Source organism: Dasypus novemcinctus, chromosome 29, assembly GCF_030445035.2.
Source record: "Dasypus novemcinctus isolate mDasNov1 chromosome 29, mDasNov1.1.hap2, whole genome shotgun sequence".
Lineage (NCBI taxonomy): Eukaryota > Metazoa > Chordata > Mammalia > Cingulata > Dasypodidae > Dasypus > Dasypus novemcinctus.
This window is the reverse complement of record NC_080701.1, coordinates 13,131,914-13,158,233: the sequence shown is the minus strand read 5'-3', so window position 1 is coordinate 13,158,233 and position 26,320 is coordinate 13,131,914. Positions and strand designations below refer to the sequence as shown.

General features: G+C 41.8%; 1 protein-coding gene and 1 long non-coding RNA gene across 2 annotated transcripts in view; one reads left to right on the top strand and one right to left on the bottom strand.

The window, feature by feature from the left end:
* Positions 1-10,483: 10,483 nt before the first annotated feature.
* On the bottom strand, positions 10,484-24,696 carry LOC131276585 (uncharacterized). Its single transcript, XR_009184047.2, has 3 exons — positions 24,421-24,696; positions 23,072-23,302; positions 10,484-18,811 (listed from the first exon to the last, which is right to left on the bottom strand). It is a non-coding gene; the product is annotated as an uncharacterized lncRNA (long non-coding RNA).
* GSR (glutathione-disulfide reductase) overlaps positions 23,894-26,320 on the top strand; it is a 42,355-nt gene continuing 39,928 nt past the window's right edge. Inside the window, 1 exon segment of the mRNA XM_058289989.1 lies at positions 23,894-24,196. Coding sequence (XP_058145972.1) covers positions 23,909-24,196 — 288 coding nt within the window. The 5' untranslated portion in view covers positions 23,894-23,908.

The window sequence follows — 26,320 nt, the reverse complement described above, 5'->3', positions numbered from 1 at the left end:
GATCTACACAGTCAATGCAATCCCAATAAAAATCAACACAACCTTCTTTAAGGAACTAGAAAAGCTAACTATGAAATTTATTTGGAAAGGAAAGAGGCCCCGAATAGCCAAAGACATATTGAAAAAGAAAAACGAAATTGAAGGAATCACACTACCTGACTTCAAAACATACTACAAAGCTATAGTAGTGAAAACAGCATGGTATTGGCATAAGGAGAGACACACAGACCAATGGAATCGAATTGAAAGTTCTGATATAGAACCTCATATATATAGCCATATAATATTCGATAAAGCCACCAGACCCTCTCAACTGGGAGAGAATGGCCTATTCAACAAATGGTGCCTGGAAAACTGGATATCCATATGTAGAAGAATGAAAGAGGATTACCATCTCACACCTTATACAAAGATCAACTCAACATGGATCAAAGACCTAAATATAAGAGCCAAGACCATAAAGACCTTGGAAAGCAGTGTAGGGAAATATCTGCAAGACCTTGTAATAGGAAATGGCTTCATGAATGTCACATCAAAAGCATGAGCAGCAAAAGAACAAATAGATAAATGGGACTTATCAAAATTAAAGCCTTCTGCACCTCAAAGGAGTTTGTCAAGAAAGTAAAAAGAGAGCCTACACAATGGGAGAAAATATTTGGCAACCATATATCCGATAAGAGATTTATAACTTTCATATATAAAGAGCTCCTATATCTTGAAAATAAAAAGATAAACAACCCATTTAAAAAATGGGAAAAAGATTTAAACAGACATTTCCCCAAAGAAGAAATACAAATGGCTAAAAAGCACATGAAAAAATGCTCCAAATCTTTAGCTATCAGGGAAATGCAAATCAAAACTACAATGAGATACCATCTTACTCCCATAAGATTGGCAGCTATGAAAAAAACAGAATACAAATGCTGGAGAGGATGTGAAGAAATGGGAACACTCATCCACTGCTGGTGGGAATGCAGAAGGATCCAACCATTCTGGAGGACAGTTTGGCGGTTTCTCAAAAACTAACCATAGATTTGCCATATGACCCAGCAATTCCACTGCTGGGTATATACCCAGCAGAACTGAAAACAAGGACACAAACCGATATATGCACACCAATGTTCATAGCAGCATTGTTCACTATCGCCAAAAGTTGGAATCAACCCAAATGCCCATCAACAGATGAGTGGATCAATAAAATGTGGTATATACATACAATGGAATACTACTCGGCTTTAAGAACAAATACACTACAAACACACGTGATAACATGGATGAATCTTGAGAACCTTGTGTTGAGTGAAGCAACCCAGGCATTGAAGGACAAACACTACATGACCTCAATGATATGAAATAAGCAAGCTGCCTCAGAGAGCTAGAGACGGAAGATAGGCTTACAGGAAATCGGGGGGTAGAGGAAGGATGTAAGCTGACATCTACATGGGTGAAATCTATGATAAGCTGGAGGTAAGTATGTGTACAAGGAAGGGATAAAATGGGGGCGTAAGGTTACCTTTGGGTGGGGCTTTGTGGGTTTGAGGGGGGCTAGGGATGGGCGGATGGGTAATATTGCCCAAGAAATTGGGGGGAGAATAGGGCAACATACGAACATAGGAGATTGTCAGGTGTTGGTTGAGAGTATAATGCTGAGAAAACCTTTTCAAAATATAATTAGGGAAGTTACCTGTTTAAGATACTTAAAGGGGATAATCTGACGCAGGACCGACTCCTAGGGAATATCTGAATGCTCATTTTGCCAGAGTGGGTTATACCATTGGGTAGAGACCCATGTAATGAGAGTGAAGGTAGACCCACATCCTGGGGAGGACTAATGCCATCAAATAGAGGGAACTGTATGTCTCAAGAGAAATGGTGGCTCCCAGAGCATTAGGGTAGTTGAGCAAGTCAAGCCCTCAACACTGTTGCAAGTATCTCTGAACATAGCTCCTCAAGAAATGAAGATTGACTGTCATTGTGTGCTCCAAGGGAGATATTGAATAGATGGAACCAACGTGAGGGCAGTAGAAGTGTTTCACAAGAGTACACAAGGATGGATATAAAACATGTAATATTACACCAAAAACATATAGGGGATGACAGACTAATAATGTAAACCATAATGTAAAACATAGGAAAACTAAAAATTTAGAAAACTGTATAGCCTAAAGTATAAACCACAATGTAAACACAAATGTTACCTTGTTTGAAAGCTATTGTCTCAATATCTGTACATCAGTTTCAGTAAATATGATATGAATAAGTTAAAAGAATACCGCTGTGGAAGGGAAAAGGTTTTATATTGAATATGGGGAGTACTGTATATTATATATATGAATTACTGTGATCTATGGCTCTTGTGAAGAGAAGCTCAATAATTAGGAAAAAAAGAAAAAAGAAAAATATAGGATGTAGAATTTTTCCAAATCAATATGTATTTTATATCTAACCTTTAAATTCATCACTATATTCCATTTTACTGTTAAGGGAACCTGGCATTATATTGGGCTTCACTTTTCAGAAAGTTTTGGATCACAGAGTGGTTCAACAATGGCAGTGGAGGAATACTGGTATGGGATGTCATTGACCAGGGACATATGGATGACAGGGAGTTATACAGGGCATGTGTCCAGGGTGCATGGAAATGTTTGGATATACTCATAGTGGAAACAATTAAAAACAACAGCTGGGGGGGTACTGGGTTCCTGGCCAGGGGGTGCTCTGTCATGGTCCCTAGGGGAGCAGCGGCAGTCCCCTGGGTGCAATGGCAAGGACCAGGAAGGAATGAGGGTCCAACAGTGAGCCCCTGATACTAATGACTATGCTTGTGAGCCTATACACCTGAAATAAGAACAAGGCCTAGAGCAGCAGTGTGCCTAGGAGTTCCCTCCTGACAGCCTCTGTGTTACTCAAATGTGGCCAGTCTCGAAGCCAAACTCAGAATGTAAATGCACTGCCTTCCCCCCAGCGTGGGACATGACACCTTGGGATGAGCTTTCCTGGCGCCGAGGGATCACTACCAAGTACCAGCTGATGACGTAACTAGAAAATGATCTTGAATTAAAGGTTTAACGCGGACCAGCAGAATATCCCTGTCTACATATAATAACAGGTGTTAAAAATGCTGTTTGACCTAAATTAAGGGGGAAATGGAAAGGACAAATGAGTTTATATGGCTATGAGTCTCTAAAAAAGAGTCTGGAGGTTGTCAGAAGGATTGTCCTTATGCACACCTGAGCAGAGTCTCAGAGACAGATAAAGTAGATACAACCCCAGGTATTGGTTCTTTTGAGGGCTAAAGAGACCCACAGGTTTTATGGTCATGGCAGATGGAGTTCACTGCCATGTCAGTTGGCCCTTCTTTGGAGTTGGTGTTTCTGCGTGATGGAGCTCGACTCAGATGTGATCTCTTTTCACAAGCCTTTCATGCTACTTTACTGGAATTGTAGTTGGTGCTGGGGTTTAAGATATCTAGGGGATTTGAATCTCTGGACTGACAATGTGATAGCCAGGCCCTGAGCCTCAACAGACTTCAGCTCCTACCCTCTGATTTATTGGACTTACCCCACTCAGCTAACATGGAGTTGAAGAATGTCAACCACCACACCATGGAGCCTAGAGTGCCTACAACTGAAAGTAGGAGGATTGCATTGCATCCAGTATCCATGTGTAATATAAACCCCCTCTTGACATAGATGTGGAATGGACACAACCAAGCCAAGGTCCACAGGAAGGAGGAATACAGTAAGGATTAGAGTGGACTTAATGATATTCTATTCATGAACTATTGTGGTTAATAATCGAGAAAATGTGGCATTGGTGTGGAAAAAGTGGCCATGGTGGCTGCTGAGTGTGGGGAATGGGAGGAAGAGATGAGATGTGGAGGCATTTTTGGGACTTGGAGTTGTCCTGGGTGGTGCTGCAGGGACAATTGCCAGACATTGTACGTCCTCCCATGGCCCACTGGATGGAACGTGGGAGAGTGTGGGCTATGGTGTGGACCATTGGCCATGGGGTGCAGCGATGCCCAGAGATGTACTCACCAGATGCAATGGATGTGTCATGATGATGGGGAGAGTGTTACTGTGGGGGGAGTGGTGGGGTGGGGGCGGTGGGGGTGAATGAGGACCTCATATTTTTTGAATGTAATATATTTTTTAATGAATAAATAAAATAAAATAATTGAAAAAAAAAAAAAGAGTAAAATACCTGGCAATGAGAGTGTACAGGCAGCCGAAGCTGTGAGGAGGCAGCTTGTGGCTGTGGAGGGTGATTGTGGGCTTTTGTGTCCAGCTACTAAGCGCCTGTCACCACTCTTATCTGAAACACCGGCCTTATCTCTCTAAGGGGTTCTTGGCTGCCTTCACCTTCTCTGGCTCATAGGAGGAGACAACTCCAAAGTAGGAACTGGCACCAAATCCCTACCCCAACCCACATCCTGGTGCCAGTTCCCTGGAAGCCAGCTATCCCTCGCTCCACCCCTTGTTAATTTTCCCAGCAGGTGCTATCATAAATGACCTTGGCCTCTTGGTTCTATGACTTCACTGCCATCCCGTGACTCACCTCTATGTTGCAGCTCAGCTAAGTGAGAGGTACTCTATACTTAAAGACTTCAAGATTTAAAATTCCATTTTCTGACCCAACCACTAGAATCCTCCCACCTCACCCTCCACTCTACGTCAACTAACATTTATTGAGCCCCATAATTTGTCAGGTACCATGAAAATCAGAGAGACTCAAATATGAATAAGTTCTTGTATTTGTTCCCAAGAAACTAGGAAAAATGGGAAAGATAGGCCATGTAAACAGATAAAATATAGTTAGTGTCTGAGCCCTGTGATAAGAGATATGAGCAGGGAGCTACTCAACCCTTCCCTGACAGTTGGAGAAAACTTTCCTGAAGGAATCATGCCTAAACTGCATCAGAAATGTTAAAAATTGGGGGTTTGGTGGGTGGGAAGTGAAGGTGCAAAATATAAGAGCACAATCTCAAGATCAATGTGATTAAAGTAATGCAAACCGTAATGTGATGTTAAGTAATTCTTGGCTTTAGCTAACTCTAACAGACTCATTCAGAGTTTCTCATTTTTGTCTGTGTATCTGGTGTCCATCATGCATGAAGACAGGAAATAAAGGAAGTTCTACAAGTGCTATCTTCCTTTTCACAAGATTTCCTCCCTCTGGTATTTTTTTTCTTCCCTGGCTTTCTACATTACATGACTCAATCTGTTGATGCCTAACCTCTCTCTTGACTATAAAATGGAGGTTCCAAACTACTCCAGATTTGCTTCAAATCTAAAGCACAGGATTCAGCATTCCCCAAACTCTTGTGAACTCTCTTCACTGCAATTTCTACTGCCAACTTCCCCCAAAGATTTAACCTGTTTATCAGGTAAGGCTTAGTTTATTCCTGCAGTAAGGGAAAACACTACAATGACATAATCTTAGACGTCTTTTAGAGGAGTTTTCAAAGATGATTTTTAGATGGTTTTGAAATTTAGGTTGGAGTGAAGGTGGGCCATAAATGCAGGGAGCTGAAAAGTTGGACATAGTTCTTGGTATATTTATTAGTTTAGGTTTGGTGGGCCTAGCAAGGTGAGCCCTTGGAGACAGATTTGTGAACAGTTGTCAGATAAGGAAGGGGATCTGCAGCGTTCTGTGATCTGTTATGTGAGAAGGAAAGGCTTCTTAGATTTTGATCTTAATGTTCTACCCAGATTAGCAACCATTGTTCAGATGGATGGATTTTCTGGAAGTTCCTAAAGCTAACTATGAAATTATTACCCATGTACAGTCTATCTTCTTGGGCAAGAATTTCCTGTAACAAATTGTAAAATCATGTTGATTTGTTGTAGAGTCCTGATGACTTATGCAGCGCAGATGTCTCAGATTTCACAATAAAATGTTATGAATGCCCATTGAATGTGGTTTATAAAGATGAGATTTTTAAACTAGAAAATTTTTATCTCAATAACTTTTATTTTAAATCATTCTCTGTTAACATTCCTAAAACTCATATTTCACATTTTTCTTAACAAATAATGCAACCAGTTTTCTTTATGTATGAAAAAGTACAATTGTCAACACATTTTAAAATTACAAATAATCTGATTTGGGGAACAAATATTTATTATATAGGAGCTGAATTTATATATTAAGTGTATCCAAGCTTTTTTAACCTGTTGATTGGAATTTTTGTATTTAAAAAAAAATCAACTAATTTTTTCAGTATGGTATTAAAAAATTTACAGACATAAAAGTTAAAAGAAATTTACAATGAAAGACATATACCCACCACATTTTACTATTGTGTGTAAATCACATATCTATTCTTTTATCCATCAATCATTTTTTATTTGAGAAGTTGTAGGTTTATGAAAAAAATCATACAGAAAAAGCAGAATTCCCATATACCTGCCTCACACACACAGTTTTCCCTATTATTAATACTCAGCATTTGTGTTATACCTTTGTTACAAAGGATGAAATAATATAATTATACTATTAAGTAAGCCTACAGCTGAATTAGGGTTCACTGTTTATGTTATCCAGTCCTTTCTTTTCCATTTTTATTCTAGTAACATATGTATGCCCTCAAATTTCCCATTTTACCCACATTCTTATATAATTCAGTGGTGTTACAATATTGTTATGCTACCATCACTAGTATCCAATTCTGAAGTTTTCCATCACCCCAAACAGAAACTGCCAGTTATGCATTAGCTTCCCATTCCCTACATCACTCCAGCCCCTGCTAACCTGTATTCTACTTTCTGACTCTATAAATTTGCTTATTCTATTTATTTCAAATCAAGGAGAACATATACTTGTCCTTATTTCACTCAACATGTGTTTAAAGTTCATCCATGTTGTATCATGCATAAGAACGCCATCCTTTTTATGGCTGAATAATATTGTTGTATGTATATACTACATTTTCTTTGGGCACTTGGGTCCTCTTCATGTTTTTAGCAGTTGTGAATAATGCTGCTGTGAACATTGGTGTGCAAACATGTTTCAGTCCCTGCTTTCAATTAATTTGGATATATATGTAGAAGTGGGATTGCTGGGACATAAGGTAATTTTATACTTAACTTTCTGAGGAACTAACCACCAAACTGTCTTCCACAGCAGCTGCACCATTTTACATTCCCACCAACGAGCAAGTGTTCCTATTTTTCCACATCTTCTCTAATACTTCTGATTTTTCATTTTTGTAATAGAAGCCATTCTAGTAATTGTGAAATGGTATTTCATTATGGTTTTGATTTCCACTTCCCTAATCGCTAATGATGTTGAGCATCTTTCCATGTGCTTTTTGACCATTTTTATATCTTTTTTTTAAGGTTTATTTTATTTATTTCTCTCTCCTCCCCCCCCCCCCCCCATTGTCTGCTCTCTGGGTCCATTTGCTGTGTGTTCTTCTGCACCCACTTGCATTTTCAGGCAGCACCAGAAAACTCCATCTCTTTTTTGTTGCATCATCTTGCTGCATCAGCTCTCTGTGTGTGTGGGTGGGCTGCGCTTTTTTCACATGGGGCAGCTCTCCTGGTGGGGCACACTCCTTGTACATGGTGCACTCCTATGCAAGGGTGCCCCGGAATGGCATGGCACTCCTTGCTCGCGGCAGCACTGAACATGGGCCAGCTTACCACATGGGTCAGGAGGCCCGGGGTATCAAACCCTGGACCCTCCATATGGTAGACAGATGCTCTTATCAGTTGAGCCATGTCCGCTTCCACCATTTCTGTATCTTCATTGCAGAAATGTCTATTCTTTTCATCATTTTTTTTGTTCAGTGTCTGCTCCTTTGCTTTTTGCTTGTCTGCTCATTGTTTTTGCATGTTGTCTGTTGTTTCTTTTATTCTTTAGGAGGCACCAGGAGCCAAACCCAGACCTCCTATGTGGGAGGTGGGCACTCAATTGCTTGAGCCACATCTTCTCCTGTTTTGCTTATTTTTAGATTGTGTTGTCTTTTGTTGTTGAGTTGTGGGATTTCTTTATATATTCTGGGTATTAAACCCTTATTGGATTTGTGGTTTCCAAAACCTTTCTCTCATCTTGTAGCTTGTCTCTTTACTTTCATGATGAAGTCCATTGACTCACAAAAGTTTTTAATATTGATGAAGTCCCATTTATCTATGTTTTCTTTTGTTGCTCATGTTCTTGGTATAAACAGTATGAAACCATTGCCTAATACATGGTCCTGAAGATGCTTACCTATGTTCTCTTCTAAGAGTTTTATAAGTTTTGTTCTTATAATTAGGTATTTGATACATTTAGAGCTAATTTTTGTATATGGGGTGAGGTAAGGGTCCTTTTGCATACGGACATTCAGTTTTCCCACACCATTTGTTAAAGAGACTATTCTTCCCCATTGGGTGGATGTGGCGTCATTGTCAAAAATCAGTTGGCCTTGGATGTGAAGGTTTATTTTTGACCTCTCTATTAAATTTCAATGGTCTATATGTCTGTCTTTGTGCTAGTGCCATGCTGTTTTGATTGCTATAATTGCTATAGTTTTGTGATACATTTTAAAATCAGGAAGTGTGAGTCCTCTGACTTCATTCTTCATTTTTAAGATGGTTTTGGTTATTTGGGGTCACTTATCCTTAAATTTGATGATTGTCTTTTCCATTTCTGCAAAGAAGTCTGATAGAATTTTATTGGGATTGCATTGAATCTGTAAATCACTTTGATTAGATTGGTTAGATTGATTAGATTGACATCCTAACAATATTTAATCTTTCAATCCATGAATGCAAAATGTCCTTCCATTTATTTAGGTCCTCTTTGATTTTTTTTAGCAATGTTTTGCTATTTTCTGTGCACAAATCATTTACCTACTTGGTTAAATTTATTCCTGGATATTTATTCTTGCTCTGTTGATAACTGCTATTGTAAATGGAATTTCTTTCTTGATTTCATCTTCAGGTTGTTCCTCAGTAGCATATAGAAACACTATTAGGTTTTGTGCAGTAATCTTGTACTCCACCACTGAACTAATTTATTCAAAGCTCTAGGAGCTTTGTTGTGGATTTTTCAGGATTTTCTGTAAATAGGATCATTTCATTTGCAAACAGGGAAAGTTTTATTTCTTCCTTTTTAATTTTGAAGCCTTCCATTTATTTTTCTTGCATAATTGCTCTAGCTAGAACTTCAAGTACAATGTTGAATATAGTGGGTATTCTTTCTTGTTCCCGATTTAGAGGGAAAACTGTCAGTCTTTTCCCATTGAATATAATGTTACCAGTGGGTTTTTCATAGATGCCCTTTATCACATTTCTTTCTATTCCTAGTTTTCTAAGTATTTCTACCAAGAAGAGTTGCTGGACTTTCTGAAATGCCTTTTCGGCATCAATTAAGATGATCATAAGGATTTTTTCTTTGTTCTATTAATTTGGTGCGTTGCATTAATTGATCTTTTATTGAATCACTCTTGCATACCTAGGATAACCTGCTGTTGATCATGGTGTATAATTCTTTTCATGTGCAACTGGATACAGGTTGCTAGTGTTTTGTTGATGATTTTTGCATCTAATTCATAAGGGATATTGGTTGCTAATTTTCTTTTCCTTTTGTTATCTTTATCTGGCTTTGGTATTAGGGAAACACTGGCTTTATTAAATGAATTATGAATTGTTCTCTCTACTTTCTTGGAAAAATTTGAGTAAGATTGGTGTTAATTCTTTGAGTGTTTGGTAAAATTCACCAATGAAGACATCTAGTCCAGGGCTTTGTTGTTGTTGTTGTTGGAAGGCTTTTTTTTTTAAGATTTATTTTATTTATTTCTCCTACTCCCCCCCCCCATTATTTGTGTATGTTGTCTGCTGTCTTTGTCTCTTCATAGTGTGTACTCTGTGTCTGCTCGTTGTCTTCTTTTTTTAGGAGAGAATGGGAACTGAACCCTGGATATCCCACATGGGAGGGAAGTGTCAATTGCTTGAGCCGCCTCTTCTCTCTGCTTATTTTGTCTCTCATTATGTTTCCTTGTTGTGTCTCCTTTTTGCATCATCTAGTTGCATCATCTTATTGTATCAGCTCGGCAAGCCAGCCTGCCATATTTGCTTGCTGTCTTGCTTGTTGGGAACAGAACTGGGACCTCTCATGTGGTAGGCAGGCACCCAACTTCTTGAGCCATATCTACTTCCCTTGCAAGCTTTTAATGACTGAGTCAATCTCTTGTTATTACTCTTTGAGGTCATCTCTCGTTACTGTGTTTTTATTAGAATTTGTTCATTTCCTCTAGGTTAATTTGTTGGTATAACATTGTTCATAGTAGCCTCTTTTTTAAAATCTTTTTTTTAAAGTTAATAGATTACACAACACATTACACTACATTAAAAAACATAAGAGGTTTCCATATACCCTATTCTCTATCCCCCACCCCCATCAGTTTCTTTAATTGTATTTTTTGAAGATACATAGATCACAAAAAACGTTACTTCAAAAAAATGTAAGAGGTTCCCATATACTGCCCCCCACACATACACCCCTCCCACATCAACAACCTCTTTCATCATTGTGGCACATTCATTGGACTTAGTGAATACATTTTGGAGCACTGCTGCACCACATGGATAATAGTTTACATTGTAGTTTACACCTTCCCCATGTACATTCAGTGAGTTATGGCAGGATATATAATGTCCAGCATCTGTCCCTGCAATATCATTTAGGACAACTCCAAGTCCCGAAAATGCCCCCACATCACACCTCTTCTTCCCTCTCTCTGCCCTCAGCAACTATCATGGCCCCTTTCTCCACACCAATGCTACAATTTCTTCCATTACTATCACAATAGTTCTGCAGTAGAATATCAGTAAGTCCACTCTAATCCATATTTTATTCATCCTTTGGGTCCTGGGATGGTGATGTCCACTCCACCTCTATATCAAGAGGGGGCTTAGATTCCACATAGATTAAGGATGCAATTCTGCTTGCAGTTGTAGGCACTCTTGGTTCCTTGGTGTGGTGGTTGACCATCTTCACCTCCCTGATAGCTGACCTGGGTAAGTCCAATGAACCAGAAAGTAGGAGTTGCAACTCTACTGAGGCTCAGGACCCAGCTGGCACAAGGACAGTCCAGAGAGTCAAGTCTCCTGAGTATACACCAACCCTAGCGCCAACCACAGGTTCAGTAAGAGGGACAGAAGAGGCATGTGTAGAAAGGTCACATCTGAGTCCAACTCCGTCACACTCAGGAACACAAATTCCAAAGTAGGGCCCACTGATATGGCACTGAACTCCAGAGCCATCTGCCATGACTAAAGAACCTGTGAATCTCCGTAGCCTTCAGGAGATTGTCTTACAATCCTTTTTATTTCTGTAGGGTTAGTAGTAATGTTGCCCTCCTGCCTTCATTTCTGATTTAAGTTATTGAGTCTGCTCTCTCTGTCTTTGTCAATCTAGTTAAAGTCCTGTCAATTTGATGGCTCTCTTCATTGTACCAGTTTTGGTTTTGTTGATTCAATCTATTGTTTTTTTAATTATCTATTTCATTTATCTCTGCTCTATCCTTTGTTATTTCCCTCCTTTTGATTGCTTTGGATTTAGTTTGCTCTTCTTTTTCTAATTCCTCCAGTTGTGAGGTTAGGTCTCTAATTTGAGATCTTTTTTAATGTAAGCATTTACAGCTATAAATCTCCCTCTCAGCTCTGCCTTTGCACTTTGGTATGCGTTCTCATTTTCATTCACCTCAGAATATTTTCTAACTTCCCTTGTAATTTCTTCATTGGGCCATTCGTTGTTTAACTTCTACATATTCGTGATTTTTCCAGTTCTCCCTCTGTTGCTGATTTCTAGCTTCATTTCACAGTGGTTGGGAAAGATACATTGTATGATTTTAATATTTTTTAATTTATTGAGACTTGTTCTGTGACCTAACTATATGGTCAATCCTGGAGAATAATCTGTGTGCACTAGAGAAGAATATATATTCTGCTACTGTGGATGGAAGTGTTATATATGTCTGTTAAGTGTAGTTGATTTCTAATATTGTTCTGGTCTTCTATTTCTTTATTGCTCTTCTGTCTAGATGTGCTACCCATTATTGAAAGCTTGTGTGTTAAAATGTCCTAATAATGTAGAACCATCTATTTCTGCCTTCAAATATATCAATATTTGCTTCGTATATTTATGTTGGCTGCATATATATTTATAATTATGTCTTTTTGTTCAGTTGAGCCCTTTGTCAGTATATAGTGCCCTTCTTTGTCCCTTGTAACAAATTTTGACTTTGAGTCTGTTTTGCCTGATATTAGTATACTACTCCAGGTCTCTTTTTTAGTATTTATATATTTTTTCCCATCCTTTTTATTTTCAACCAATTTTGAATTTAAGGTGAGTCTCTACAAACAGCATATAGTTGGGTCATTTTTTTTCCTTCCCTGCTGATTTTGCTGTTTGTGTCCATTTGCTGTGTGATCTTCTGTATCTATTTCTTTCTTTTTTTTTTTTTTCCTCCTCTAGGATTCACCAGGATTTGATCCTGGGGACCTCTGATGTGGAAAGAGGTTCCCTATCACCTGTGCCACCTCAGTTCTTAGTTTCTGCTGTGCTTCACCTTGACTTTCCCCTTCGTCTCTCTTTTCTTGCATCATCATCTTGCTGCCTGAATCACTTGCACAGGTACTGGCTCACTGCGTAAGCACTCACACGGGCACTGCTCACCGCGCAGGCAAGCTTTCTCCTTTTCTTTTTTTACCAGGAGGCCCCAGGGATTGAATCTGGGTCCTCCCATATGGTAGGTGTAAGCCCTATCACTTGATCCACATCTGCCTCCCTGTTTGTTTTTTTGAAACATGAATTTTATTGGTACATATTAATAAAGTATATAATTCATCCAAAGTGTACAACCAATGGTATTTGGTATAATAATATAGTTGTACATTCATAAGTTTAGTCGTTATTAGAATATTTTCATTATTTCAATAATAATAAAAACAAGAAAATTCTTTACCTTGCAATCTCTGTTTCCCCTGCTGTACATAGCTGCTATTTCTGACTGTTCTTGCACATTTATTAAGCATTTTATTGAGATATATTCACATACCATATGATCTATCCAAAGTATATAATTAATGACTTTTAGTATAATCACAATATTGTGCATTCATCACCACAAAAAAATTTAGGACTTTTTCATTATTCTAAAAAGAAAAACTCCACACCCATTAGTATGCCTTCCCCAACCCTACAGAAACATAATCTATTTCATCTTTATAAATTGATTTATATTTTATGTAAATGGAATCATATAATATTTTACACTATTTAGTTCATAAAAGTGCAGTCATACAGTATTTGTCCTTTTGTGCCTGGCTTGCTTCACTCAACATAATATCCTCCAGGTTCATCTATGTTGTCATATGCTTTCTGACGTCATTTCTTCTCACAGCTGCATAATATTCCATTCCATGAACACATCACAGTTTGCTTATCCATTCTTTGGTTGATGGACACCTGGGTTGTTTCCAGCTTTTACAATTGTGAATAATAAAGCCACTATGAACACCAGTGTGCAGATATCTGTTCATGCCACTGCTCTCAATTCTTCTAGTGGTATTGCAAGGTCATGTGGCAACTCTATATTCAACTTCTTCAGGAACTGCCAAACAATCCTCCACAGTGGATGTACCATTCTACATTTCCACCAACAGTGAATAAATGTTCCTATCTCTTCACATCTCCATCACTTGTTGTTCTCTGTCTTTTTAATAGTGCCCACTGTGATAGGTGTGACATGATATCTCATTATAGTTTTGATTTGCATTTCCCTAATTGCTAGTGATCTTGAACATTTTTCCATGTGTGTTTTCTTTTCTTTTTTCTTTTTGCATTTGTAGTTCTTCTTTGGACAAATGTCTATTCAAGTCTTTTGCCCATTTTTTTATTGGGTAGTTTGTCTTTTTATTGAGTTATAGCATCTCTTTATATATCATGGATATTAAACCCTTATCAGACATGTGATTTCCAAATATTTTCTCCCACTGAGTTGGCTACCTTTTCACCCTTTTGACAAAGTCCTGTGAGGTGCGAAAGTGTTTGATTTTGAGGAGGTCCCACTTACCTATTTTTCTTTTCTTGCTTGGGCTTTGGGTATAAGGACCAAAAAACCACCACCTACCATAAGGTCTTTAAGATGTTTCTCTACATTTTCTTCTAGTAGTTTTATGGTCCTGGCTTTTATTTTCAGCAGGAGAGTGAGCACAGGCCACAGAAGCCCAGCCATCCATGCAGCACCAGGTCTCATTGGGTCGCACAGGACTCCAGAGCCATGGCGGCTGCGCCCTCATGGAGTCCCCAGGGCACCCTACTTCTTTACTTTTAATTTCCTCACCTGTACTTCCTTGGTCTGTCGGCAGTTGGCATGCTTGGCATCCATCTCTGTTTATGCCTGGTCGAGTTTGCTGCAACAGGGACTGGATCTTTGTGATATCAGTTCCTGCCTGGAAGCTATGAACCTTGTAATTCAAACTTTCTCAGAGACAGTTCTCCAATCTTTACTGACAGCCTCCTTCCTTTTCCCCTAGGAAATAATTCCACTGCCCTCTGACACCTCCACAATCAGTCCTGGTTAGCAGAGAGGGAGTTTGAGAGGGTTGGATCTTTTTAGTCCCAGATCTCTTTAGTCCTGAGCTGGCTGCCAAAGCAAACAATGGCGTGGCCCCACCCAGCCTGGAAGGGCTTGTGGGACACAGCAGACCATATTTCTCTCCCATTTCCTGGGGAGGTTGATCCCTGGGTCCCCCTTTTTCTGTAGCCACTGGCCCAGAGGCCTGAGTATTCAAATGTTTCTTTAGTGTGGAGGAGATTGCAGGCAGTAGCAGCTGCCACTTTTAACTCACAGTTTTGCCATCTTTTCTTTTGTTCCTCTCTCTTCTGGGCAGTGTCCAGCCTTCCCCTGGTGTCTTAAACCCTAGAAGATTTTCTTCCAGGACATTTCTGCCTGTCCTCTAGCCATTTTTCTGGGAGAGAAGAAAGTGCCATGTCTTTCTAGTCTGCCATCTTCCCGGAGTTCCATCATGCTTTTTTATTCATTCTGCCAGTCTCTGCCTTTGACTGAGAGATTAATTCATTTACATTTAAAGTAACTACTGGATATGAAGGTCTTTCTTCAGGGGTTTTTCTTTTTGATCTTTGTAAGTCCTATATCTTTCTTTTCCACAATTCTTCTGTTAATGCCTACTTTTGTATATATTTCATTTTGTGTGGTGTACCATTTTAAGTCCCTTCTCATTTCTTTCTGTATATATTTTTCATATATTTTCTTTGTGATGACCATGGGGCTTAAGTTTAATACACTAATTTTAAAACAGTGATGTTTGATACCCTTAACTTCAATAGCATACACATACACTACCTTTATGCCCCTCTATCCCCTCATCTGTTTATGGCATTTGTTACTAATTATATCTTTATACATTGTATGCCCAAAACCATATGTTCATTATTACTTTTTTATGCATTTGCATTTTAAATCCTGTAAGAAGTAAAAAGTAGAGATACATATAAAAAATACAATTAATACAATTGTATTGGCATTTATACTTATCCATATGGTAACCTTTACCAGAGGTCTATTTCTTTATGTCTCTTAGACCCACTGTCTAGTGACCTTTCCTTTTAACCTGCAGAACACCCTTTAGCATTGCTTGTAGGGCAGGTCTGGTGGTGATGAATTCCTTCAACCTTTGTTTAGCTGGCAATGTCTTAATCAGTCTTTCATTTTTTGAAAAACAGATGTGCTAGATATAAAATTCTTGGCTGGTAATTTTTTTTTTCCCTTAAGTCCTATAAATATGTTGTCCCACTGCAGTCTTGCCTTCATGGTTTCTGATGAGATATCAGCACTTAATGTTATTGGCACTCCCTTTTACATAGCATCTTCTTTTGTCCTTGCAGCTTTCATTACTTTCTTCTTGTCCTGGAATTTGACAGACAACAGTGTGTCTGGACATGGTTCTCTTTGGTTTATCCTGTTTGGGATGCATTGGGCTTCTTGAATGTGCATATCCCTGTCTTGTTAAATTTGGGATGTTGTCTTCCAGTATGTTTTTGAATATTCCTTCTGATCCTTTCTCTCTTTTTTCTTATTCTGGGACTCCCATTATGCATATATTGGTACCATTTATGGTGTCCCATTTGTCTCTTAGGCTCTGTTCACTTTTCTTCATTCTTTTTTCTTTCTGCTTCTCAACCTGAAGCACTTCAGTTGTCTTGTCAAGTTTACTGATTCTTCTGCCAGCTCCAGTCTGCTTTTAAAACTTGTGGCAGTTTGAAGGCTTTGTGGACCCCAGATTTCCTGTTCTTAAAGCTAATCCATCCCCGTGCATGTAAACCTATTGCAGGTGGGAGCTCTTGATTAGATTCAATTAAGCGCCTTTGATTAGGTTGTATGATCCAGGGTGGTCTTAATCTTCTTACTGGAGTCCTTTAAACTTGGAAATAAAAAGCCACAGACACAGAAAAATGCTGCAGGGACAGGGAGGAACCCAGAAGCTGAAATCAGTGGAGCAACGAAGCTGAGAGGAAGCCACGTTAGCCAGAAGCCTGACGCAGCCAGGCCAGGAGGAGAGGGAAGAGACTAGCACAGGCGTCTGCGAGCTTGAATTGAAAGAAAAAACAAACATTATTTTTGTGGGGCCATGTTGGTGCGGTATGATACATTTACTAAATAATACACTGTACAGTGTGGACTTAGTAAGGGGTCTGTAGTTTTCACCTGACTGGCAGAGGGGTCTGTGGAACAAAAAAGGTTAAAAACCCCTGGACTAGGGGAAGCTGCCATGTGCCTGATCTCCCACAGCTGCAGCTCAGTGAGAAAGGCTCTCCTGATGATGTCTCGATTTGGATATTTTCACAGCCTCAGAACTAAGCTTTTAACCCAATAAATCCCCATTGTAAAAGCCAACTCATTTCTGGTATATTGCTTTGGCAGCATTTAGCAAACTAAAACAATTCTCAGTTTAGGTGAGATTTACCAACATTCACTTTAAATGTGCAAGTCCAAGTATCTGTCTAGGCTCTATGTCCAAAATCAAGGTGTCAGCAGGATCATGCTTTCTTTGAAGTAGTAACCTTCTGGTGGCAGCTTGCTGGCAATCCATAACTCAACTCTACCTCCGTCATGTGACCATCTGTCTCCTATCTCCTACTTTGTCCAAATTTCCTCTGCTTGCTCCTGTCACACTGGATTAAGGCCTACTCTGGTTCAGTTTGGCATCATTTTAACTAACAAGATCTTCAAAAATCCTGTTTACTAATGAATTCGCATTCACAGGATCAGGGATTAGTACAAGTTAATGTGGTGGACATGATTCAATACATAATATTGCTCTTATATTACTATTTGATTAATAAAAATGCCATCTTAAATTATCTTTAGAAGTAGAGTATAAATGAATACATTTTTAAGAAATTCATCATTGAATATTTCATCTGTAGGTGTACTCTTTCCCTCACAGAGTCTGGTTTAGAAATTATTTTTAAAATGCTCCATAGGTAAGTTTGATATGCCACATTGAGATACCACTGAGGAGGGGGAGAGAGGGTACACTCAAGGAAGGAATGATATTACATGAGCAACCAAGATTGAACCCTTTTAGGCTTGATTCATTTATTCAGCAACAAATAGGAAGCACCTATAATGCCCCAGATATTCTTACAGATGCTGGGGATAAAACCATAAATAAGATAGACAATGTCCTTGTTCAGCATGGAATTAGACTCTAGTTGGAGAGACAAGGAAGGAAACTAACATGAAATTCCGGAGATGGGTCTTAGCAATCTCATGTTCTTTTGATGAAAACTGATGTTTAAGAACTATAGCTTTAGATAATCAGTAAAAGCCTCCCTCTGAAAATGATATTTGGCTGGAAGTTAGAATGACAAGAAAGAAGTAATCTTGAAAAGAGCTGAGAGAAGCAAGTACAAAGGCAAAAAATAAGCAGTGTGTCTGGAGCATAGTAATCACGAGTTCTGAAAATTCAAGAAGGAGATTGAAATTTTGGGAACTAAAAATAGTACCTTTTTCATTAGGCAGTGTGCTAACTGAGAAAATGTCTGTAACGTTTTACATGTAGATGCTTACAAAATGTTAGCTGTTATTACGCAAATTCTGAAGATGAGGAAACAGAATCTCAGAGAAGTTAACGGGTTCCTCAGCCCTGTATCTGGTAAATGGTGGAGTTGAGGGTTGAACCAAAGTTTATCTAAACGCACTCACTTTCCACTAAATCACACTTCCATTGCAAAAAGAAATAAAAAGTGGTAGCTGCAAGCATGGGACTTTTATAAAATATCTACTTATTTACACATATAGAGTCATATTTCTACATGTTTAGATTTGGTTGAACATTGCTTTACATCACTCAAGTTAATGATGATTCTTTTTGCCCATTTTGGGGATGACACTGCTGCAGATGGTCATTTTCATATAGTCCAATATGAAAAACAGATTGTCTTCCAAGAGAATTCCAGAAAGTATTATGTGAAAAAGACATGTTTGGGAAGTGGATGTGGCTCAAGTGATACAGCTTCCATCTGCCATATGGGAGGATCTGGGTTCAATCCCTGGGGCCTCCTGGTGAAAAAGAAGAAGAGAAAGGTGTGCCTGCACGGCAAGCCAGCACCTACATGAGTGCTCACGTGGTGATCCAGTGCCCCACGCAAGTGAGTCACTCAGCAAGATGATGATGCGTCATCAAAAGAGAGTCAAGGTGAAGCGCAGCAAAACCACGAACTGAGGTGGCACAATTGACGGGAACCTCTCTCCCCATCAGAGATCTCCAGGATCGAATCCTGATGAATCCTAGAGGAGAGAAAGTGAGAACAGAAGACAACACAGATAGCAAAAAAACAGCAGGGTGGGAGGAGGGAAAGGGGGAAAAATCTCTAAGAAAAAAATACATGTTTATATAGACTTTAGCAGTTGGATATTACTGATGAATTCCAAAAAGAAATATTGGATTATGTTTGTAAACTGATCTTCTCCTCTGTGCTGGAGATTTGGACCCGAAGGTTATGAAAGAAAGAGAAAAGGGAGAGTGAAAGAGAAAGAAAGAAAGAAAAAAAAAAAGAAAGAAAGAAAGAACGAGTGAGAGAGCTGGGATCAGGGGGTCTGTGAGTAATAACTCCTCAGACAACTTTATTGTTTACAAGGGGCTCTCTATATACTCCAGTCCACATGACAACAAGCAGGAACACGTAGCCTACATGACAACGAGCAGCAACATATAGCCTACGTGACAACAAGCAGCAACATGCAGTTAACTATCAGCATTACCCATAGTCTAAGGAATTTTAAAAAATCTTATCTCAAGGTACAAAGTCCAGTGCGGTGGACTCAGCCCAGTGGTTAGGGCATCCGTCTACCACATGCGAGGTCTGCGGTTCAAGCCCCAGGCCTCCTTGACCCGTGTGCAGCTGGCCCATGCGCAGTGCTGATGTGCGCAAGGAGTGCCCTGCCACGCAGGGGTGTCCCCCGCATAGGGGAGCCCCACGCGCAAGGAGTGCGCCCCCTAAAGGAGAGCCGCCCAGCGCGAAGGAAAGTGCAGCCTGCCCAGGAATGGCGCCGCACACACGGAGAGCTGACATAACAAGATGACGCAACAGAAAGAAACACAGATTCCCGTGCCGCTGACAACAACAGAAACGGACAACGAAGAAGACGCAGGGAATAGACACAGAGAACAGACAACTGGGGTGGCGGTGGGGGAAGGGGAGAGAAGTAAATAAATAAATCTTTAAAAAAAAACGATTTGACAGTTATTTTTTAAAAAAAGGTACACAGTCTAAGTTTTCTATTCACTACAAAAGGTATGAACTCATCTTTTCTTTCAGCCTTTAACAGCTTCATCCCATTTGTTGGAAACTCTTAATTACCACATTCCTTAGGGTGCAAGCATAGCCATGGAGACAGTACATCTCTCCTTGTGAGGCCACTGTGTCTCAGTTTCCAACACCTCTAGACATATTAGATTATATTGGATTCATAGGTTTACTTAAGGAATTATGTAAACCTCTTGTGCCAGTAGGGTGTTGAGTCCCCACCCTTTGGTAGGTGGGGACTCACAGATAAAAGGTATGGCAAAGGACAGAATTAAGGGGTTATGATGTTGGAGTTTGATGCTAAGCCTTAAGCTGGAGCCCCAGGAAGTAAGTTCACAGAGGAAAGAGAAGCAAGCCCCAGGAAGGGAGGAACCCAGGAAGCCTGAACCCTCACAGAGGTCAGCAGCCACCTTGCTCCAACATGTAAAAATAGGCTTTGCTGAGGGAAGTAACCTCTGCTTTATGGCCTAGTATCTGTAAACTCCTACCCCAAATAAATACCCTTTATAAAAACCAACAAATTTCTGTTTTTTTTTTTTTTTAAGATTTATTTATTTCTGTTCCCTTCCCCCTGCCCACCCCTGTTGTCTGTTCTCTGTGTCTATTTGCTGTGTCTTCTTTGTCCGCTTCTGTTGTTGTCAGCGGCATGGGAATCTGTGTTTCTTTTTGTTGTGTCATCTTGTTGTGTCAGCTCTCCTTGTGTGTGGCACCATTCCTGGGCAGGCTGCACCCTCTTTCACGCTGGGCGGCTCTCCTTTAGGGGGCGCACTCCTTGCGCATGGGGCTCCCCTACGCAGGGGACACCCCTGCATGGCACGGCACTCCTTGCGCGCATCAGCACTGCACATGGGCCAGCTTCACACGGGACAAGGAGGCCCAGGGTTTGAACCGCGGACCTCCCATGTGGTAGATGGACGCCCCAACCACTGGGCCAAGTCCGCTTCCCAATTTCTGGTATTTTGCATTAGCACCCCTTTGGCTGACTAATACATGGATGTAAAATATTAACAGGGTTTTTCTTTAGGAAGAATATTATGGATAATTTATGTAATAATAAAAGGTTTACACTGACAGCTCTATATACCAAGCATTTCTCACTTAGTGTTTTTGTTTTATTAGTGCATATTTTCTGTATTTTGGTTATATTTTCCAAGCTTTCACAAAAAACATTTTTAAAAAATGGGTAAAAGTTACTTGCATCTGGATAAGGTTAGGGGGGACAAACGTGTGAATCAACTTTTGCTCCCTTTGGAAAGCACTCAAATGACAATAAAGTGATGGATCTAAAAGGCCTTAGGCTGGAGGGGCCTTGATTACGGCCAACAGTAGCAGCCCCCTCGAGGCAGCAGTGACAGCAGATGTAAGGGAGACCATGGATATTCTGCTTGAGAGCTCCCGAATTTTGAATTCTGGCTTAGGTATGGAAACTCAGTGTATTTGTGTATGGCTTTGTGAATAAGAAATTAACCCAGAAGCTTTATCATTCGTTATTAAGGAACTTTGCAAGGCCAACGAAGAACCAAAGCCTGCTGAAAATATGACAATTGACTTTCTGAGGAAATCCTAATACCTTTGTCAAACTCTGCAAGAGGATTTGAAGACTGCATTGTAGTCAAGAATGTAGAATGAAATTACATTCTATATGCAGCAGTGTAGGGACATTTGCCTTTTAAAAGAATTATAAAACCATGCTTTGTAAATCAGTGGAAAGTGGTTCAGAGGTAACTATCAAATGTGTTACTTCACATCCTATTCATTTTTTTTGATGGCCCTAATACTTTGGCATTGCTGTGTTAGTACTTATGTATTCCTTATTTGTAACTCTGATAACTTTAATTTCATAAGCATTCTATCATATATGTACATATGCTGTGCCTGGCTGAAAGTCTAGTGGAACCCATCAGTAGTGATGTAGTAATAACTTGTTCACATTACTATTATGAACTTTAATTTTGAATTGTTTATGTATAATAACTGTGGATTTAAGTTGTATTGGGTTGAACACTGACAGGATTTTAGCCACCGTTTGTGGCTTTTTATTTAGATTATGTGTATCAGAATTTTTAAAATATATTTAAGATATTGGAAAGCATTTCCTGTGATCTCTTTAACAAAGAATATTCAGTTTTTTAAAACATAATGTTTGGCAGTTAATGTGAACCTGATCATTTTTGTACTGAAATATAAAACTTTTAGAAACTTAGATTTTAAAAGCAGTGACAGGAAAGTGAATGTGGCTCAACTGATAGAGCATCCGCCGACCATATAAGAGGTCCACGGTTCAAACCCAGGGGCTCCTGGCCCGTGTGGTGAGCTGGCCCACTCACAGTGCTGCCACGCGCAAGAAGTGCCATGCCACGCAAAGGTGTCCCTTGCGTAGGGGAGTCCCACACGCAAGGAGTGCGCCCTGCAAGGAGAGCCGCCCCATGTGAAAAGCACAGCCTGCCCATGAGTCTGACACTGCACACACGGAGAGCTGACACAGCAAGATGACGCAACAAAAAAGACACAGATTCCTGGTGCCGCCAAGAATGCAAGCAGACATAGAACACACAATGAATGGATACAAGAGAGCAGACAATGGGGGGGGGGAAGGGGACAGAAAGAAATAAATCTTTAAAAAAAAAATAAGGGAAGTGGATTTAGCTCAACTGATAGAGCATCCATCTACCATATAGGAGGTCCAGGGTTCAAACCCAGGGCCTCTGCGCACAGTGCTGACACATACAAGGAGTGCCATGCCATGCAGGGGTGTCCCCTGGGCCCCCACATGCAAGGAGTGCACCCCACAAGGAAAGCTGCCCCACGTGAAAACAGCGCAGCCTGCCCAGGAGTGGCACTGCACACATGGAGAGCTGACGCAGCAAGATGGCACAACAAAGAGAGACACAGATTCCTGGTGCTGCTGACAAGAATACAAGCGGACACAGAAGAACACACAGCGAATGGACACAGGGAGCAGACAACTGGGGGGGAGTGGGGAGCAATGTAAAAAAAGCAGTCTGTGGGAATTTACTCTGAGACTGTGTAAATAGCCTTTTCCCCCAATTTTTGCCTAACGTGTACAACATTCATTGATGCTTTTTGGCCACATAATTATCACTAAAATGGTGATTTTTTCAAATTCTTTTGTTCCTTCAACACTTATTACTTGGCATTCTACTGGAACAAACTTTCCCTTTTGCCCCTATATTAGTTTTTAAAAACAATAACAAAACACTTTAAGAAACGAATGGGATACCATTCTGATTGGTGTGTGCACATTTCCATTTGCCCTCAGTGTGTCCTCAGCCAAGCTTCTCTGCCATTCCTCCTGGCAGAGGGCTCACAGCCTGTGATAAAATGACCTCTTTGTAGTCCATCTGGGCAGAGGGCACTGGACCGTGGCCCATCTCCACACACATTCAAGGCTTGCACTTTGCTGTTAGAGTTCATCCCAGTCATTCCAAAAGGACACCGCAGTCTCTAGAGTCTGGGAAAAAAATGCTTTAGTGTCTCCTCTAAGCACCATCTGTGGATCACAAAATTCATTACCCAGATTCGGCCTATAATTCCAATATTTTTCAAAGTAAGTGCGCTTAAGGGTCCCTTGACGGGGAGGAGGGTGTAATTTAAAATGAATATTTCCGGGGATCCCAGGCCCGAGATTCAGGAGAATCAACAGTCCAGGCAGTCTGCGGCTCAAACTTCGTGAAACATCAACCCCCAAGCCCCAACTGACGGCAAAGCTCTCCCTGGCGACTCCCAGGTCGCCGGCGGAGGGAAGGCAGGGGAAGGGCGGGAGGGCCTCCCTCTTGCCGCGGCTCGCGAAGCCTTGAGAGACCCCACTCCCGCCGAGCCCACGGGCGCGGGACCCAGGTGCAGGGGGTGGAGACCGAGGCGGGGACTCCCCCAGGCAAAGGACACGGGGCGCGGGCTCCCGCCCACTCCGCTCCGGAGCCCGCCTCCTCGCCCTCCCTCCGCCCCCGGGCCCTGGCTGGGCGCCCTGGGCCGTCCTCGCCCGCTCCCCTGGGTGCTGAGTCACCGTGAGGGCGTCCTGGCCTCGGGCGCGCGCCCCCTCCCGCCCCGGGCCGCGCGCATGGCCCTGCTGCCCCGCGCCCTGGGCGCGAGCGTGCGGTCGGGCTCCCGGCGGGCGGCGCGCGCCTCGCCCGGCTTCCCGCTGCCGCCGCGGCGCACGCCCGCCGCCCTCTGCCGCGCCATGGCGAGCAGGCCGCAGCCGCGGGGCGCGCCGCCCGCCGCCGCCGCCACCTCCTTCGACTACCTGGTGCTCGGCGGCGGCTCGGGCGGGCTGGCCAGCGCGCGGCGGGCGGCCGAGCTCGGCGCCAGGGCCGCCGTGGTGGAGAGCCACAAGCTGGGCGGCACCTGCGTGAGTACGGGGCCCCCCCACCCCGGGGCGGCTCCCCGCGCCCCTGGCTCGGCGCCTTCCGGGCGCTTCTCCTCGGGCAGCCGTGCCCTTTCCTGAGGCGACGCCGGGCGACGCGGGGCGGGACCCCCCCCCCGGGCTTAGAGGAAGAGGGGAGCGGGCGGGCCCCGCACTGCCACCTCCGTTCAGGACCCCGCCGAGTGGCGTTAACGACCGCCCTGGCTCACCCTCGCGCCTCAGGGGGATAGACGCTCCCTGGTAGAGAAACGCTTGACCTGTCGGTAGACCCGCGAAACGCAGAACCGAACCGAGACGTGGCTGCGCGCGCGTGTGCGGGGGAGGCGGCGGGCCGGGGCCGCTGCCTTCGGGTTCCAGGGCGGGACGGTCGTGGCTCTCAGCCGTGGCCGCACGTTCGAATCCCCCGGGCAGGTTGGAAACGCCCTGCTGCCCGGTGCGGCCTGGGCTTTGAGGTTTTTTGTTTTGTTTTTTTTTTTTTTTGGCTCGGCAGGTGATCCCGAATCGCGGCCAAGATTGAGACTCACTGGCTACAGGTTACCTTGATGAAGGGTTGTTATTACGTGGGTTCTCAGACCTTGTGCTTTTGTATTTGTGTTGTTTGTGTGTATTTGGTTTGTGTTGGATGGATTTAAAAATGACAAAAAAGAAAAAGGGGAGGAGGTGTGTGACTCCTGAGATTGGAAAGTCATTGATAATTTCTAAAAATAAATTTGGTTCTCAAATTACTGATACAGCCTTTTTTTTTTTTAAAGGAGATTTATTTTATTTTATTTATCTTCCCCTCCCCCAGTTGTCTGCTCTCTTGTGTCCATTCGCTGTGTGTGCTTCTGCGTCCGCTTACATTCTCGGTGGCACTGGGAATCCGTGTCTCTTTCTGTTGCGTCATCTTGCTGGGTCAGTGGCATCCGTGTGTGCGGTGCCACTCCTGGGCAGGCTGTGCTTTTTTTGCATGGGGCAGCTCTCCTTGAGGGGCGCCCTCCTTGCACATGGGGCTCCCCTACGCGGAGGACACCCCTGCATAGATGGCACGCCTTGCACATGGCAGCACTGAGTGTGGGCCAGTTCACCACACGGGTCAGGAGGCCCTGGGTTTGAACCCTGGACCGCCCACGTGGTAGGCAGATGTTCTTTCAGTTGAGCCACATCCGGTTCCCTGTACAGGCTTCTCTATTACAAAACTGGTGCGAGGTGCTTGCTGCTGACTATTAAATGGGGTGTATGGGAACCTTTTTATGTTTTTTAACATAACGTTTTGTGTGATCTTTTTATTTTTTATTTTAAAGACAATAAATTTTTAAAAAATGGTGTATCCAACAGTAACCAGGGATTGAGGATGAGTTCTCTAAATTCCTTTGGACACCCATGTTTAAATTATACTAAGTTGGGAATTCCTCAAAGGCCTCCTATCACCTTAACACAATACCTTCCTTGCTAACCACTTGTGAAATGAATGAAACCGAAAATGGATGGCTAGAAAGGATTCACTCCTTTGCCCATCGCCCATTTTTCACATTGAAAATGAAAGTGGGAATGAGAAAGGAAAAAATCCCTATTAATTATCAACTTGCACCTTGACCCCCTAGTCTAGACAAACTAGAGAAGCCTTTCTCTGTGGAGGTGGACTAAGAGGTACCTCTGAGAGCACCCCCACCCCTGCCGGGGCTCCCAGTGAGAACAGCCTCACTCCTCCCCCCTGGGGCGCTCTCCTCTCTTCTTTTTTTTTTTTTTTTTTTTTTTTTTAATTTTTTATTTATTTTTTTATTTTTTATTGACTTTGTAATAATATTACATTAAAAATATATATGTGAGGATAGGATGTGGAATTTTTTCAAGTCAACATTCTTTATCTAAGTTCTTTATCTAACTTTATCCAAGTTCTTTATCTCCTCTCTTCTTTGATGCCCTCCTTCCTAGTTCATGTCGTAATCTGCCTGTGGGATCCCCTGCCACTGCCTGGTTTCACTGGGAGAAGTCATGTAGGGGCTGACCCCATTTTTAGGTTCCTGTTAAGTGAACACCGAGGGAGATAAACGACTTCTCAGAATGAGCAAAGGGCAGCTCAGGACAGTCTACCATTTACTACTGCCTTACTGTGTGCATGGCCTTGTC